The sequence below is a fragment of the Suillus subaureus genome (assembly GCF_016647635.1).
Source record: "Suillus subaureus strain MN1 chromosome Unknown BJ212scaffold_128, whole genome shotgun sequence".
Classification (NCBI taxonomy): Eukaryota; Fungi; Basidiomycota; class Agaricomycetes; order Boletales; family Suillaceae; genus Suillus; species Suillus subaureus.
This window is the reverse complement of record NW_024538684.1, coordinates 26,166-43,891: the sequence shown is the minus strand read 5'-3', so window position 1 is coordinate 43,891 and position 17,726 is coordinate 26,166. Positions and strand designations below refer to the sequence as shown.

The 17,726-nt window shown below is 47.4% G+C and overlaps 4 protein-coding genes across 4 annotated transcripts; all 4 read left to right on the top strand.

Moving 5' to 3' along the window:
- Nucleotides 1–37: 37 nt before the first annotated feature.
- On the top strand, nucleotides 38–1,214 carry BJ212DRAFT_1499788 (RNA polymerase I associated factor, A49-like protein). The gene is made up of 5 exons (XM_041341568.1): nucleotides 38–293; nucleotides 342–496; nucleotides 546–671; nucleotides 721–746; nucleotides 806–1,214. Exons 1-5 carry the CDS (start codon nucleotides 288–290, stop codon nucleotides 889–891), a joined length of 399 nt encoding a protein of 132 aa, XP_041185811.1. The 5' UTR covers nucleotides 38–287; the 3' UTR covers nucleotides 892–1,214.
- An 8,980-nt stretch (nucleotides 1,215–10,194) lies between these two features.
- Nucleotides 10,195–10,771, top strand: BJ212DRAFT_134625 (uncharacterized protein). Its single transcript, XM_041335335.1, has one exon. The coding sequence runs from the start codon at nucleotides 10,252–10,254 to the stop codon at nucleotides 10,444–10,446; it is 195 nt and encodes a 64-aa protein (XP_041185810.1). The 5' UTR covers nucleotides 10,195–10,251; the 3' UTR covers nucleotides 10,447–10,771.
- A 247-nt stretch (nucleotides 10,772–11,018) lies between these two features.
- Nucleotides 11,019–11,414, top strand: BJ212DRAFT_1287723 (uncharacterized protein; the record flags this gene model as incomplete). The annotated part of the gene is made up of 1 exon (XM_041332001.1): nucleotides 11,019–11,414. One exon carries the CDS (start codon nucleotides 11,019–11,021, stop codon nucleotides 11,412–11,414), a length of 396 nt encoding a protein of 131 aa, XP_041185809.1.
- Nucleotides 11,415–13,762: 2,348 nt separating this feature from the next.
- On the top strand, nucleotides 13,763–14,197 carry BJ212DRAFT_1287742 (uncharacterized protein; the record flags this gene model as incomplete). Its single annotated transcript, XM_041332002.1, has 1 exon — nucleotides 13,763–14,197. The coding sequence occupies one exon, from the start codon at nucleotides 13,763–13,765 to the stop codon at nucleotides 14,195–14,197; it is 435 nt and encodes a 144-aa protein (XP_041185808.1).
- Between the last annotated feature and the right edge of the window lie 3,529 nt (nucleotides 14,198–17,726).

The window sequence follows — 17,726 nt, the reverse complement described above, 5'->3', positions numbered from 1 at the left end:
TTCGTCCCTTCCGTTTTCATACTTAATGGTGTCTCTAGAGGAAGCAAAAGCGAATGCGGACAGTACTCGTTTAGTTCCTCAGTACGACATTGATGCTCCAATCCAAACGACATATATCCCTTGCACAATATGGTTCCTAAGCCTGAATGGAAGGCACTGTCCATTTCTACTTACATGAGTGCAGGCGGTAGTGCCGAGCGGGTCGCTCTTTCCCCTTCAAGCGTTCCAACTGGATCAATGATCACTTGACGCTTGCATTTGCCTCTCCCTCACCAAACAAGACCACTATGTATGTAGTGGTGTTGTTCATACCTAGAACTCACTGACAATGATATTTCCAGAAAAATGCTCATATCTCGACAATGATTGCCTTCCACAAGGCCACCTTTAAAAATGTCAACAAGGACGTCATTCAACAGAAACTGCCGATGGTTCCTATCGTTGTCATTGATGGACTTCTATCACGGTTTACAGAGACTGCACGCGGGTCCGTAGAGTACGTCTTTTATACCTTCCTCTGGGTAGTGGCCCTCAAAATTTCCCAGGGCAAGAAAGACATCTGAAAAAGGGACTATGCTTCTGACACACATGTTTGCATTATGCCTTCACGTCGACGATTTTGCAACCGACACAAGCGTTCTCGCCGCTGATTTGAGCATGGAACCGGCGAAGTAAGTTTTCCAGTAGCAAGAATCATGCACTAAGTTCATGCCTTGGCAGAGTCAATATGTTGTTCAGGTCCCTGGGTACGTGCAGCCTGATTTCAGTCGTCCTTATCCCTCACTGATTGTGTTCGTCTTATCAGGTTGCAAAATCAACAAGCTAACACCGTCCGACTTGAGGCGTCTGGTCTGCCCGATTCTGCGGGAGAGGTCAAAAGGGCTATTCTAAAGACACCTCTAGAGTTCCCGAAACCCCGGATGAGACGGCGGACGTAAGATTGGAGTGGCTGATCTTTACTTTCTTCCACGGAATCAAGGAAAAAATTACTAGGTCCTGGGAGGTGTTGGAGCAATAGTGTCTGAGTAACGAAGACTAGTGCCTAGTTAAGTCTATCTCACGTCGTCCAGTCATTTAGCATGTTTCATTGTTTGCTCCTGTTCCTCGTTCTGTGCATCAGTGAAGCATCAGCAACTTGCAGAGAAAGACAACGCGTCGTATCTGCTAAGTGAGCGAGAGTGGATTTAAGTCTAGTGACTCTTGAAAGCTAATAGAGGAATTATAACTGTTGGGGGCAGCTCATTATTTCGAAGCTAAGAGTGAGCATCAGTACCTTCGATCCAACAATCGCATGCACACCCTTTGAAAGTGGTAGTTATATTATGTCAGACCAGTCAAGTAGTACCACCGCAGCGTTAGAAACTAGTAGAGGTCCGACCTCGTTTATTTGTAACATCCGAGTGACTCTCGGGAGGAATATTATACATACCACTGAATGACATCCATCACTTGCTCTCTGTAGTGGATATTGAACTCCAGCAAGGTATCAGGATATGATTTTGTCTTGGAAGTTATGTGGCCGTGAAGAAGGTTCGGGAGCATTCAGCGCTTCAGCCCCGGAATCTTTGTCATTCCTCACGTAGATGAGTCTGGAGACAGTTACGTACTGGATATTTAGCTGTTGCATATCCTACACATACTTATATGGTACAACACGGGACTGCTCGATACCCACACTTGACCCTTGTATAGTTGCACCTCACGCCAATTTGATTACTACCTTTCCGACATGCTTCTGGCTCTCGAGGTACGCATAAGCCTTGGTGGCTTCCTCGAAGGGAAAGACTTTGTCTATCACTGGATGGATTTTGCCCGCTGTAAGGAGTCGATTCATGTCCTCAAACCTATAAGTTGGGCATCAGTACAATAGAGATATGAAAATCAAACCATACTGTTTGACAGAGCCAATCAAAATTCCGCGGAAGTTGATCGCTTTCGTGATCGCAAGGCCTACGGGAATACCGTTATCGCCCTGCATAAATAAGTAGCGTTAATGGTATCGATAAAGATCCAGATTGAAGCTTACCCCAGACACGAAGCCGATGATGTGAACCCATCCAGCATAACGTACGGCATTGATACATTTCAGTATAGTATTGGGCCCTCCGACCTGTATCACACTTGATTGAGTTCGCCACAATTGTGCATTTCTAGGCAGACTAACTTCGATGATGTGGTCAACGCCACGGCCGCCGGTCTAAATATATTAGGCGCGCTAGTGAAGGCCGCAAAATTACACATACAATATTCAAAACTTCTTCGTCCCACTTAACGTTCTTCTTGTAGTTGATGATGTGCTGCACACCCAATTTCTTTGCGACTTGTAGTTTTTCATCAGAAGATGATGTGACGATGACGGTCGCACCAGAAGCAAGGGCTAATTGGGCGCCGAAGCTAACAGATCCACTTTTACACAAGTCAATATCGTCAGTGAACTGTCACGTACATTGAAACGCCACCGGTACCGAGAACGAGAACGTAGTCTCCCCCTTTGACAGGGACGGGTCCAAGACAAGCGTTGTAAGCTGTTAACGCTGCGCATCTAGCGAAAGTTTAAGCATGTTAAGATAAGAACAGATAGTAAACTTACGGAAGAGTCGACCCTTCCTCGTATGAAAGATGTTCTGGGATGCGGACCAACGACTTAAATAGACATATTCGCAACTAATACGACACTAAAATCAAAAGAACACATACGTGAACGGGGACGTTGATGTACTCCTGGAGCACGCCATCGATGTGGCCACCAAGTCCAGTAAATTTGATATCTTCAGTGACATCGCCATGGATATGGTCCAGTGCAAAGTTTGGGCAGACACGATCTCCAACTTTCCACCCCTTGACCTCTTGCCCAAGTGCAACAATCTCGCCTGCGCCATCAGAGCAAGGAACGATGTCTCGCTTTTGCCTGTGAGATACGTGTTGAGCGCCAATTCAAACTTAAAAAAACAATACTAACTGCGGGTAAATTCCTTTGGAGACCATCAGGTCACGAAACTGAAAGTACGTTGAATCTCTGACAGTTGAATACTTAAATGAGGACAGACCTGCAGGGAGACGGCATGTATTTTGATGGTAACCTCGGTAGCCTTCGGCTTAGAGAGAGTCACTGATTGAAGCTTCAAGTTTTGGTGGCCATCACCCTACCTCGCCGTGTTTGTGAGTTAATGTCGAACTCTGTCGGTAAGTATACAAATCACGCGTACCTGGGTGCGATATTCACGAAAACTAGTTGGAACAGACATCACTGCTTCAGCTGTGCGTCACGGTAGGATGATCTGGTGGAAGATAGGCTATCAGTTCCTGCTTCCTGAGACTACCACTTACTTATAGTGTAGGAATAAGGTTAATGATGGAGCCAAGTGCGTGCGAGTGCATCCTACATAGTGCCCCACGGTGATACCTGCGATTCGGAGTAGTATATATAGTTAGCGTGTTTACTTGAAGGTCACTACGACCGATGATTGCAGCTCAAGAAGCTCAAAGTTTTGTACACTTGGAACTAACGGTAACGTATTCTTCTCCAAACCGTCTGCAAGCTAAACCGCTTTCGTATGATTCAGCTTAATAAGACCGGTAACGTTACTTGGACCTTACGTAATATAAGCGGGGAACTTTGGACACAGGCACATGTGCGTTCGTGGGAATTTGATAAGTTGATGACTGTACAAGCTCGGTAAACTGACTATTAATAATTTAATATTGATGTGCTTTGTGAATGTACTCCGTGGTCTGCCTATGCATATATCAGTGCTCGCATTCTAATGGTCTTTCCTGTCATATCTGAATCTGTGCCATATTTTTGCAATGTACAGTGTGATATCCTGCTTTGTCACTTCCTTTGCACTCTGCCTTTAAAGAGCCCTGACAAACGTTACATTGCACAGATACTATCTATAGAGTGCGGAGCCGTCGTGACGGAGCGCCTCGCTTGCACGAGCGCATGAAAATCTATGAAAAATGGACAGACAGGAATAGAAAATACAGACGGCACGGCCCGGGAGCCTTCATGCTGTCCGTCGAAGTGAGTGGCCAGTCACAGTGTTCTGTTGGAGTGCTTACATCCCTATTATGACGCCTCATAGTGAATTGAACTGCCTGTTCGCGCAGTTTTCTTTCAAAGCTTACATGATTCAAAAGTAGTCGTCATTTCAGCTTATACTGGCGTGCCTTTGAGTTTGCCAATATTTGTAGTCATCCAACAAGCGGTTGACCCCTTCAGCGTCAGACGATGCACCCTGCCACAGTGTGTATCCATGTCATTTATCTTCAAAAATGATACTCTTAATGGTCTGATGCTCGAAAAGGCAGGCATCATCGACGATTCTCCCAAGTCCACTGCAATGAACGTGTGCGCTTTGCGATATTACCAAAGAAAAAGATCCTTCGATTTGCCTTGGAGCACTCCTCAGATCCAGTGCAACCATCACGACAGGTCTTTCATAGCAATATATGCGCGCATAAAATGAATGCTGTGTCTACAGCATCGTGCTGCCTCGAACTCCTGCCAGTATCAACGGGCTGAGCATTGTGTTTGTTGATCTTGGAAAATTCAAACCTGATCAGTTGGGGTTACTCGTATGGTCGAAGTATCACCATCGGTTGTATTTTAACATACACATCGAACGAGAAAACTTGAATATTGAGCTCAAGTTATCCTGCCAAGTCCCGACGATGCAATTCCTGGCTTGTCGGAGCGCGTACTCGAGAACCACAAGCTTGGTGTCAAAAGGGTGTTGAAGGGGAGTCAACTGTACTGCAAGAGCATCTTGCAGAGCTTGTGGTGGACGGAACAATCGATGACTCCGGGTCCGTTGTAATGATGCTTTGAAGGTGGATGTCTCCGATCTAGAGTGTGACAACATTAGACGGCCTCATTCCAGGCACATACCCCACCCCTTTCCCGTTTGGAATCGGAGAGCAAAACTTCAAATATATGTCACCTGTCTGGACAGTTTGCGATTGTTGACTACGGTCCCATTGGAGTCGGGGGTTGGTGGCTCGCAGTAGCTACGATGTTGTGACGGATGCTTAGTGCAAACTGCACGTGGTTTCGTCAGTCGAATGGCAATAACTGAGGATACTAATGCTTATATTCCGGACACTGTACGTACCTGTAACAGTGCAATATCCACATGTACATTAAACAGAATAAATAGTTCATCGTCCCAAGAGAATCACATACGCTAGACCTGATTCAGGGGTTCATAGCCTCTCCGACTGGAGCCCATACCCATCCGCATACTGAGCTTGCCAAGTAGACTTTTACTCCTGCTGCTGCTGGGGCCTTCGTGATCGTGCTCAAGGTCGCCCCGTTCCGCTTCCTTCCGTTTCTTGGCCTCGTCGAAACCTTCCAAGGGCACATCATACACCTGGCCATACTCCACGCCAAGTTCCTTGCCCATACTCCAAAAGTCCCTGCAGTTCCGTACAGCTCCAAAGTCAAATGGATTGCGTGCATGCGAGGTGAGTCCGCGTGCGGCACGTCCACGGGTGAACCGGTCGAGGCCGAGGAGGTTGAGTAGGAAGGCGGTACATGTTCCGGGCGCAGTGAGGGTCCCGCAGAAAGTATGGTTATGTGCCTGTTTGTGGGCACCACCCTCTGCTTCGCTGTCGGTGTCGGCATTCTGCTGGTGAGCGCCATGATGGTGCCGATGTCCCATCTGAATACCGGCGCCTCCACTGCCAGCAGCAAGGGTGCCGCGACCGCCCATGAAGCCGAAACGCCCGAGATTGGAGACCTCGAACGTTGTTAGCTGTCTAGTCACTTGCCAGTACTGTGTCACGAGAAGTACGGAAGTCCACGTCAGTTGCAGTGCCGACCATAGTGAGACACAAAGAAGGAATGCATCCTTCAATGCTGGCTCGCAGAGGATTATGGAGCAGTCAACGGATTCTGACAATGATACCGACGAGAAATCTGGCATTACTCAGTTGAGACTCTTCAGAAAGATGATGATCGAGAACATACATTCATAAACAAGGTAATCAAACAACACGATGTCGATGACTAGTGTCGAGACAAATAGTAAAAACTGCCTGTGATTATTTGCTCCGACTACAAACTGCATCAGAGTTGGAGTGCCAGTATTCAAAGAACTTAGCTTACCACAGTTCCAGACCCATGGACAATGGCTATGACACACGAAGTTCACTTTTGTAGCTCTCTATGAAAGGACAGGACATACTGGTCACTTCGCGCTACACATCGATCACAAATCCGGCAATGTTTTGACCGTAGGGGTTTCTTTGCCTGTGTAAAATGTTGGCATAAGTTTGCACCTTACAAGATTGACACGCACCATGCATTGTATGCAGAATGTCTGCCCATTGAGTCTGCCCTCTGAAGCAAGGTCTTCGATTATCTGCAATCTCCGTTACTATGTGCATATTCATAGTAGAACGCTTATACACTCACTGCCTTCAATTCTCCGTCATGTGCTGGTCGGGGGCAAAGACCTGGGTCCAAAGTAACGGACCGGAAGAAGTTATACAAGCATAGACCAAATATGATTGCGAAAGCCAGGTGAACAAAGGGATGAGATTCTGTCTCTGGAGTGATGTCAGCCCGCGGCTGCAAAAGTATAGCATATGACATACGCTGCACAAGTCGTGTTATCCAGCAATAACCAACCCATAGCATCGACCCTGCGATGATGCCTGCGAAATATGGACTTTGGTTTACTGTTCCAACGTAGGTGTTCTTATTCAACAGTACCCGGGTTACGATCTGCTTGTCATGAGTTATCGTATGGTTATGGCAAGTTTGTCGCCACTTACATGATGCATGGCAAAAAACTCAGCCATGGCGAGTATAATGCCGGTATACCACGGCAGAATGGCAAGCGTTGTGAAAATGAAATATAGAAACAAGGAAGGTAAGATGAAGGTGGCAAATTTGCTATTGCGCTAGAGCCGGATCAGAGTTTGCGGGGCGAGATCAAAGGGAGTGAACGGACCTCGTTCAATGGTTTCGCTTTGACCACACCATGTTCCGTCATGCCACCCTCTTCCATGGCTCTCTTCCACGCGCCTAGGCTCTTTAATTCAACAGCCATGTCTCTTGGTGTACGGCCCTCAACATCTTTTGCGTGCATGTCTGCGCCCATTTCGATGAGGCGCCGGAGAATAACTCGATTGCCTCGGACCACAGCCCAGTGTAAGGGGGTAAGTCCAACATCATCTTTCAAGTTGGGATTCGCGCCGTGCTTAAGCAGAAGATCCACAGACAGTGCATCGCCTTGATACGCAGCCCACATCAATGACGTATGACCTTGTAAGTCACGAGAGTCGACGTTCACAGGTTGATGCAGTAAGTAAAGGAGTGGCATTACTGATGATGAGTGTGTCACGAGGTGGAGGGAGTTGTAGCCTTGGGTGTCAGCGATGGTTGGATCAGCATTGTGGGATATGAGCAGTTGCACGATGTAGAGGTATCCGTTGCGTGCGGCCCATTGCAGAGGGGTAGCCTGTAGATCACCCCCTATTGCGTCTATTTCCGCGCCCTGTTCTATGAGATAACGGCAGGTTGCAATCTGGGCGTTTATTGCTGCCCAGTGAAGAGGAGTGCTGCGGATGTTCATGAGTGTGGCAAAAGCATTTGAGTTAGGCTTACACATTCTGGTCATCTCTGTCTGTGACCTTGCATTTTCCTGACTCGACGAGCTCATGAATGGCACTGAGATCCCCGCGCTGTGCTGCTGAGATTATTTCTGCCTGTGTGACCGTTAGTTAGAGCCTGTAAGAATGAACTAATATTAATTACCACAGGTTCAACTGACGGTTGAGAGTAAGATATATTAGTCGCGGTAGCTTGCTCATGAACTACTTGAGTTGTAGGGTCGGATTTTTTCGGTTCATTCATGTCGCTCGTGCGGTCGTTGGCTGTCGTGGGCGTTCGCAAGTTCACGAGCTGAATGTCATCCACGTGAGTTTATGACGTGACGACGTGACGTGACTACCATCAATAAACCCTAGGCTCGGGTTAGGGTTCTACTACTTCTCACTTCTCTTCCATGGTCACCGCAACAGAAGTATTCCTGGTAGTTGCATCAGGGTACATCCCCTGTCTAAATGGTTCTGGGCAAATTTCTCACTTACATTTTTGAAGAGGACTTCTGTTCATTAGTTGCCGCATCTTCTTGCAAAAGAAGTTGTACAAGGACCTTCAACAACTCGCCCCGCAAGACACGTTGCCAGGGTCCGCAGTGACTCCGCAATCAAGTAGCACACAACCATGGCATTCGACACTCGCGCAGACGTGTTTCTCACTCTGCTTTTCTGAATGCAGTATCTTATTCTGTATGCTCATGTGTCAGGGTTTGGATTGGTTGGAACCGAGGTGTGTCATAGCTCGATTGTGCAAGCTCTCTACAATAACTCAGTCTGCATGGCCATAACAGAATTCGCCTTCTGAGCTGGCGAATAGCACTATTCCTTCTACTATTCACGATCCTTTTACTTGTTCCCATATCTTTCAGCCTCATCCTAACCTACCGTCCTGGTAAGATGCCATAATTCCTCCTGTCTCCCCAAACGTCTTCTAACAATCTCAGATAATCCAGGTTTTGTGCAATCTCGTGCATTGCCAATCCGTGTTGCTTTTGCATTAGCACCTGTGGCACTTTTCATATTTGCCCTTTCATATATTCCACTCCCCGCCGAGCTACTCTTGTACAACCCGCTAACAGCAGTCACTGTACGGCTGGTCACGTTGGGAACCACGGTCCTCGGACTACTTTCCGGGTTCGGTGCAGTTAGTGGTGCATGGGGCATCATCAGCTGGTCTCGGTGAGTGAACACTCGACCAGTTACACTACTATTCAACTTGCAAAGATCAATACCATCGGCATCATCGATTGCGTCTGCTGAAAACGCGCTTGAAAGAGTCAAGAGCGATCTGCGAGATCGTTCTCGTGACTTGGATGACTATGTGAGCTCAAAGGTACTGTGGGCCAGCATAAGTCGTCGCACTTTCGTCTCAAATACTTTAGCCGCAACCAGATGGATCATGGTTGTCACGGATGTCGTTCAAGCGAAATGGACGTACGTATGGTCTGTCTGTTTCTTCTGGACCTGTATTCACATTGTCAATTCCTTGTAAGAACAAAGCTCAGTACAGCAGGAAGTTATTGGTCTCCAAGCTCTTGAAGAGCAGATGAGCATTCGCGTTGTTGCTCTCAAACGCAACCGAATTGCGGCAGAGTATGCAGACTCGTTCACGGGCAAGACTATCACGTGGTCATGGGCAGTTTATTGCGTCTGCCGAGTATGTAGTGTAAGCGGTCTTCCCCTCGTCTGTAAAACTCTCAGACATGTCTATCCCAGTCAGCCTTCAATATTCTCTCCCCGACCGTGTCGAACTCGGGTTCCTCTTCCGCATCATATGGGGATATAGTTGCGCACATACTTGCATGGCTGTTCTCTTTGCTTCCCTTGTCTGCGACAGGAGATGAAGGAAAACTACAATTCGATACTCCATCTCTATCAAAACAAATTAGTCTTTCCCTTGTGGGCGTCATCATTTTATGTTCCCTCCGCTTGGTACTACGTGGTGTCACGAGAGTGAGTTGTCTGTTGAACTTTCATTTCAGCTATGTACTGATGGCACACAGGCATTTCATGTCACATCACGTAAAACATCAGCGTCGCTGATGATATTGACCCTCGCGCAACTCATGGTATTGGTGAATTATTCTTTGACGTTTCTCGTGTGACCAAACGGGCACTTAGGGCATATATCTCCTGTCGACTCTTGTCCAGCTTCGTACAACCTTTCCGCCGGCAGTACCCCCTGTTATAGGCGACTCCCAAGAGTCTCAGGGATCGTCTGATGATAGCATGAACTTGTTTGCGACGCTGCCAGAGTACTCGTTATTCGGTGGCTTGTTTGATTGGTCATTCCTGATCGGTGCGGCGGGGTGCGCATTCGGTCGCTGGGCGAGAAGTTCATTTGAAGGAGACGACTTGGACGTGTAGTCCTCGAACGTTCGCTGTACATGTACTTGGTAAATACTCTCACTAGTACTCTTGCAATTGAAACACGACCATTATTTGGTCTTGTTGAATTCCCAAGCCGGTGCCCATTCTTACAACGGTACCTGCCTAATCCAGTCTGAAAGCACAGAAGGCCCGTGCACGCGTAGAATTTTTACATATAAAAGGGCTGTCTGAACCACTCGAATCCTTACCACTCTGGCCTTTTGGCTTAGATCAAGTGTAGTATCTGTTCTTAATAGTTTAACCACTATTATGAGGGCACCGCCCTCATTCTTTGGTTATCAAATTTTTGCCGCCCTTGTTCTTCCGAGCTCTGCTTGCAACTTGGAGGATATGATGACCTTGCCACTGCAGTATCGGCTTGTGTTGTCGGGGGATTCTTTGCTTTTGCGATCTCGTCTTCTCTTTGCTATTGAGTCTATCTATGGTCCCCTTGGCCATGTCTGATCCATAGCAAACAGATTCCGACGATTTCTTTGGTTTATGGAATATGCATTGGACACTGCAGGGACCGCATCCTAGAACTCATAAATAAATAAGTGGACTTTGGTCAGTAGCGGAGTTCCTCATACTCATGACATTTACATTCAACTGCAATGCAAATTACCACGATACCACACTTTGTGTTTATCTCTATGCATTAGACCGTCATTCGTTCGACCCCCACATCTCAAAGAACACGTCCCGGTGTTCTTTGGCCTTTCCAACCCAACTTGACTTGCCTCGCTTGCACGAGATTCGAAATTCGCACCGAAGGAAATCAAGAAGCACTTCAAAGATTTTGATGGCCTAATTCCAAGCACGGTGATACTATATGGCGCTATGCTGAACAATGGACGATCGACCCGTCACAGCCAGGCGAAATCCAACGCAAGATGGAAGAATGTATTTGGACGAGCACTATTCTCTACATTATTGGCGGATGGAGCAAAGACAGAAGCTTAACAGCAGATTTTTTCTTGCAAGTAGTGTCGATCTGATCATCCGCGAAAAATATACTGATTTTGGGACGCTCCAGCATGCATCTCGTAACTTCAAGTCTCTTCCTTCCATCCCTGTTGCCTCACCTGCCGCAAGACTCGCAGGTTCTTTTGCTTCGCGGATACTTTGCGTCGACTCTTGGGTGGCGGATCACACACGGCTCGAGTCCCTCGACTAGACATTCAAGGCTTCCTCAGCACAACTTCGTATGTTTCAAGGTCGCAAACCCATTCCTCGATATCGTTCAGTCTGCGATAATGCACCCAGACTCTCATCTGTTGAAGATTCAGCGCGCATTTGCGCATTTCTCTTCATTTTATAGCGCACAGCCAAAGGGCTCCTTCGGAGGTATGGAGCTAGATGACGCAGAAGCGCTGGATGGATCGCTCTTCCTTAGGACCGCAAGATTGACTAGCAGGGGCACGAGGACCTGAAGTCAAGAGGGGTCTCCTGTGAGCGAGGGACCTGAGGAATTTGTGGGTGCTCTTATGCAGTTGTGTGAGTAGTGAGAACGAGAAAAAATGTATGCTTGATTGCGAGCAACTAAGTAGCCTCCTTGGCCAATTTTAATGACGATCATACATATTTGTCGGACTACCAAGTATGGCATGTAAGTAAAGAAATTATAATTCTTTTCGCGCAATACACTACCTTGGAACTACACAACGGAGTCAGACGTTAAGCAACAGCAACTGAAATATGCAGAAGGTGATTAGCTAGCTAGTATTGGACATTACATATAGCTTTAAACACGTAGCATTTGTGGTCGATCTACATAATGATTACATGTGTATGCCGGGACTCTAAGTACGGTGTGCAAGCACATGAATCACGAGGTACTCTACACATGTATTCCATAGCTCAATCATGTCCCGGCCCCGCTCTCTATCCTAGTAGCTCATTTGCAACGCAACAGTAACAGACGGGTAGCCATGATCAGTACTGCGAGCGTCTTGAAGTCCAACGAGAGCAAGGTGTAGATGTAATTTCGTACTAATGATTTCGTATGCAGAATTTGCAGGACATGGAGCACGGCGGCAGAGGAGCGAGTTCGACAATGGGATACAATTCTGAGTTCGACTATGGGGTACAGTTAGCCTCGGGATCAAGGTGTAAGCACGCTGGCTTACCTGAGTTCCCATAATCAGGACATATACTGTCGCTGATGCTGAAAGCTAAGCTTTCAGTATTTCACCTTTTGGTGTAACGCTTATGCGGGCGGCAGTCTGACCATGTTACACAAGGGTTAGCTATCCAATCGAATTTCGGCCATCAAGTTGAGTTTCCTATGGGATCGCTCCCAGCCATGCTGTCAAAGCCAAGTTCCCTAGACAGACAAACTGCGAAATCCAAGGGAAACATGAACCTGGAGGGGACTTTCTGCACCAGGACTTGTCGAGAAAGGAAGTAGTGTTAATGACTCAGTGAGTAGGGCAGGCGATTATGTACCACGTGCAGAGCATCACCGGGGCGCAAAGAAGGTCCGATAGAGTCAGGTAACAAATCACAAGCTATTTCTCATAAATGGCTAGAAAATATACTTGGTGAGTGGTGATTGAGATCTTGACTCACTCTGCCGACACGTACCTCATTTACTTTGAGATCCGGACTGTTTCAGAAGAGAAGAATCGCATTATTAAAGTTAGGAATGGAGCAGCGCAAGTTGCAGGGTAAGAAGGCTGTGAGCTTTGGTGTCAATTGCGGACAACAAAAACGAACGGACTCGGTGACTGAGTTGAACATGAGACTGAACTCGCCAAAACCACTAGTGAAATGAACGCTTAACTTGCGCGCGTTACGGATGCTTACGAACGCTTACGACTTCAGTAGCGCACTCTGAAGATAATATGGGCTTGATTTGGTCTCTGAAATAATATAAATAAAACAGACAACATGATGCAGTTGAGCCGCAACGAAACAAAAATATAATTAGTGCAAGTCTGAGCACAATGCACGATACACCTGGTCACAAACTGTGATTGTAAGGAGCCGAGTCAACTTAGGTGCAATAACGACTAAAAAGGTGCGCGAACCGACTCTAGCTGTATATGGCTCCCAGAAAGCGCCTCAAACGCTCGTTTCTGGATTTTGGAATTTCAGATCTTGAATGTTATCCTCGGTGATTTCGCCTGGTGAGCACCTCACCGTGACATAGCCAAAACAGCAACTTGAAGGTTTGGAAATGATCATTAACCATGACAGTTAAGTTAGGTTAAGATATGCAGCCACTCATCTGTTTCATTCGGAGCCGGGTGCCGTGAGCAGCCATACCCGAAGGTAATTCGGCCTAATAAGTTCAACTTGCCACTCACCAGGCTCATCTAGAGTAAGTATGTGCAGGCAACTGAGAACAGACACCATCGTATAAAATCATACCAGCCCCTTCCTTCGACCTTCTCAACACCTCCAGGTCGAGTACAACGAGCGGCACACCATGAGTCTATTGAAGATCCCCTTCATCCTAGTTTCGGCCATCGGCATCCATATTTCGTTGACTTCTCCTTCTCCGCCACCGTCGTCTAAAGAGAAGGTGGCGCCCTCGGCGTTCGAATCCTTCATTGAATGGTTTTCGGAACTTCGCTATGGGGAGTTGATGAAGGTGGGTTGCTCCTAAACACCGGTCGTTGTCCTTATTAATCTGTGGACAATACAACAGATTGGCGTATGGGCAACATCGTCTGCTGAAGTGGCTAACATCCTAGCCTTGCATATGGGTCCCTCGCATATTCCAGAAGGCATCTATGGCGCTAGGGCTGTGCATTTTTTGCGCGCTCTTCATCCCATGCCAATCACCCCCGCTTTCCTTGTCGGCAGTATTGCTGTCGCGATTGGCGGCGTGTTGAGGCTTTATTGTATCTCGACGCTAGGAAAGTTTTGGAGCTTCCAGCTCAGCGTCAGAAAAGAGCACAGACTTGTGACAAGCGGGCCGTACTCGGTGGTGCGCCACCCAAGTTACACTGGTCTCCTTCTCCAAAGTGCGGGGTTCGCCGTCATGCACGGAAGTCAAGGATCGTGGATGAGGCAATCTGGAATCTTACAAGTGCCTTTCATTAAAGTATTAACAGTGACTAGCTTTTTCGTGTTTATCACATTAGCCACTTGGGGTTCCATCAGCCGACCTGCGGTGGAGGACGAGATGTTGCGACGTGCTCTTGGAGAAGAATGGGAGAACTGGGCAAAGGAAGTGAGATACCGGCTTATTCCTGGAGTTTATTGATTACACACGTACAATACTAAATGCTCTGTGTGTATCTGTTTACTTCCCGTACTGGTACCATGCTGCGAGCCTGCGGAGATCGTTGTTTTATAAAGCTGATTGTATGATGTATGTACATCGTCACCCTTGTCCATGTCATTTCCTACATCGAATAATATGATAACGCCACTGGATGAGAAAGCACTCCGCAAACACGCCACTCAGTCGGGGTAAATACCCAGTACAATTAAAAGTGAACTCGCATACGTATAACACCTTACAACGACTAAGAGCGAGCCCAGGGTGTTAAACGTTAAGCTTTTAAGATTGATCTGGTACTACGAACCACCGAGGATTGAATTAGATGACCATTTTATTCTCCAACAGTTATGTAAGTGAACAGTTAGGCAGTCATTATGTACGTCATGGTCACCTTCTAACCAAATTGAGCTCACTGCGAGCAAATTCGATAGGATTACCCCTCCATTTTCTTCGACACAGTTCCATTCTATAAGTTCCACCATTACTATTATATGTCGTTTATCCTGAAGGACAAAATCAAACTATAGATGTCTCATCAACTTTAAACACGCGAGTGCCGAGGTATCGCGACCGGAACATTAACGGGCTCCATGGCTTTTAACATTCTGGTCGATTTTGGCTGTTGAGCACGCCAGTTGAAGACTTGAAGTAGACTTGTGTCGTGGCCGCACGTATTTTCTCTTGTCGAGCTGCTACTCACAAGTTTGAACGGTCGAATCTAGCGTACGTCATGTCAACCTCTCACCAAACTGAAATGTATTTCCCTCGCTGTAATATCACTCCAGTTATTCCGCCAACTCCCAACCAAAGGTCTGCATGCGCATTGGGTGCAGCCAAAATATCTCGCATCTCAAACTGCGAGTAGTTCACTAAGAGGTTTCCACCCTTCTAACGCACGTTGTATGCAGCCATTTTGACGATTTCTTAAGGATCTCATAGCCTTGCTTCTTGCGCTCTGCTGATGAGATTGGACGGAAGCGTAACATTGACTTCAGGTATGCGTTCTTCCGAGCCTCTCGTAATCATTGATACATCGTAGTTGAAATTGAAATTGCAGGACTTGGTTTGGTTAGAGCACTCTGGGGGCGTATTTTGGTGTTGGTCGGGTGGTCTACAAAGGTCATGGGTGCTCTAAGGGCTGTACACGCAATACTTTGCCTCTCCATATCAACGCTGCCTCAGGCGCTAGTTCCTACCTACCTATTTCCTCATCTGCAATCTTCACTTGGTTCGGGCCATACATTTCCTTTCTTCAGCAGAGGTCTAAACTTGCTCATGCTCAGCGTCGCATGTAAAGGAAGGAGAAGTGCTGCGCTATACTGATAGTGAACTTGGAAGTTGAAAGCATGGTCTAGTACGTCACGCGTCAAGCACAACACTAGCGTGCGCTCCATACTCGTGATCGATAGCCTTCGGCAGGCTACTAACTTTTGAAGAGACGCGTCCGCTCGGCTTCAGTTCCGAGGAGCGCTGCAGTTTTGTCACTTTCCGATACGATCGGGTCGCACGCCAAGATCTAGACTGCGTGAAGTGCGTCGACGTCATGGATGTTTGTCAGACACAGTACTAGTGCCGAGCACTTTGCAATTGGTAGACGTGTACATTAGGCCATCGCATGCATTTGGAAGCGAGCGTCACAGCTCAGCGCCCTGTAACTATAGGACGAGGATATAATGCATGTTCGCGAGGATGTACCCAGCATATATAACGCCCCTTCTGCATCCCACTCAAAGATGGCTGTAGTTCAACAGACTTATCCCGGCAGCGAACTCGATGCCCTGTTCCCCTCCCCATCGTTCCCGCCGGACGTACTTTCTCCTGCGCGGTATCCTGGTGCTTCCCCAGAAGCAGTTGCAGCTTTGACATATGTTTTGAGGGATAACTATACGAAGCACCATATTTTCTCCAACTACCGGCAGTTCCATAAGTGCGTATCCATCTTAATCAATCCGTGTTTTATGTTGTTGATTCGAGGGTCGTTGAAGCCACATCACTCATCGCGCACTGGCACTTTATGTCACGGGCGCGAATGGATCTCTGATCGAACAGTTCTACAAAGAGGACAGTGCCCACCAGCGCCCAGCCATCGAGCCTCCCGCGGCTATCACCGAAGATAACTTCACCGAACATCTAGGTGACGACAAGTGAGTTTAGAGTTGACACCAACAAAACCCCGCTCAAACAATTCTTTTCAGCTTTTACGCCGCGTACAAAACTTTCTTCAGCGAGGTTATCGGGGAAAGGGGCGTCAGCGCCACGTTAGAGGAATACATCTTCTCTAAGAAGTACAACTTTGTTGAGGGACGAGATGCATCTACCCAGCCAGTGATGTTGGCCCGCTTCCTTAGAGGTTTGTTCCACGCCTTCATCCATGTAGGATACGGCGCAGAATTTGGTATCCCAGGCATGGTTGTTGAAGGTGAGCAACGTGACATCATTGTAATCAGGTCCCTGACCGACATCTCAAGGTCTTGCATTGACCAGCGTGCATGAGCATGGGTTCTTACCGTCATATCTTTTTGAGCGTAGCGGCACGACTGCAGTGGAGGAGGCAACAACTCGGCTTGCTTCGCTCGTCCTTGACAGAAAGATATCTGTTGTGCCCTTTCAGCTCGAACAGCCCCCCAAAAACCATGCATTCTCCATTCTTGCCAAGATCATGCAAGATTCGAAATTCGCACCGAAGGAAATCAAGAAGCACTTTAAAGATTTTGATTTTGACGGCCTGATGTCCGAGCACGGTGATACTATATGGCGCTACGCTGAACAATGGACGATCGACCCGTCACAGCCGGGCGAAATCCAACGCAAGATGGAAGAATGTATTTGGACGAGCACTATTCTCTACACTATTGGCGGATGGAGCAAAGACAGAGGCTTAACACCAGACTTTTTCTTGTAAGTGGTGTCAATCCAATCATCCGCAAAAATATACTGATTTTTGGGGCGCTCCAGCATGCATCTTGTCACTTCAAGTGTCTTCCTTCCATCCCTGTTGCCTTACCTGCCGCAAGACTCGCAAGTTCTTTTGCTTCGCGGATACTTTGCATCGACTCTTGGATGGTGGATCACGCGCGGCTTCCCTAGACTGGACATTCAAGGCTTCCTCAGCGCAACCTCGCATATTTCGTCAGAGATCAAGGTCGCTAACCCATTCCTCGACATCGTTCAGTCTGCGATAACGCACCCAAATAATCATCTGTTGAAGATTCAGCGCGCATTTGCGCATTTCTCTTCACTTTATGGCGCACGGCCCAAGGGCTCCTTCGGAGGTACGGAACTGGAGGGCGCAGAAGCGCTGGATGGATCGCTCTTCCTTAGGGCTGCGAGATTGACTGAGGAATATATGAACGAGGGTACGAGGAGCTGGAGCCAAGAAGGATTTCTCACGATGGATTAGGAGTGAGCGAGGAATTTGAGATGTATCTATTACGAGCACCACTTAGTCAATGCAGTTCGATTTTGCTTTCAGAGCTAAGTGTGTTGATCGTCCGACATCGCTGAAGGC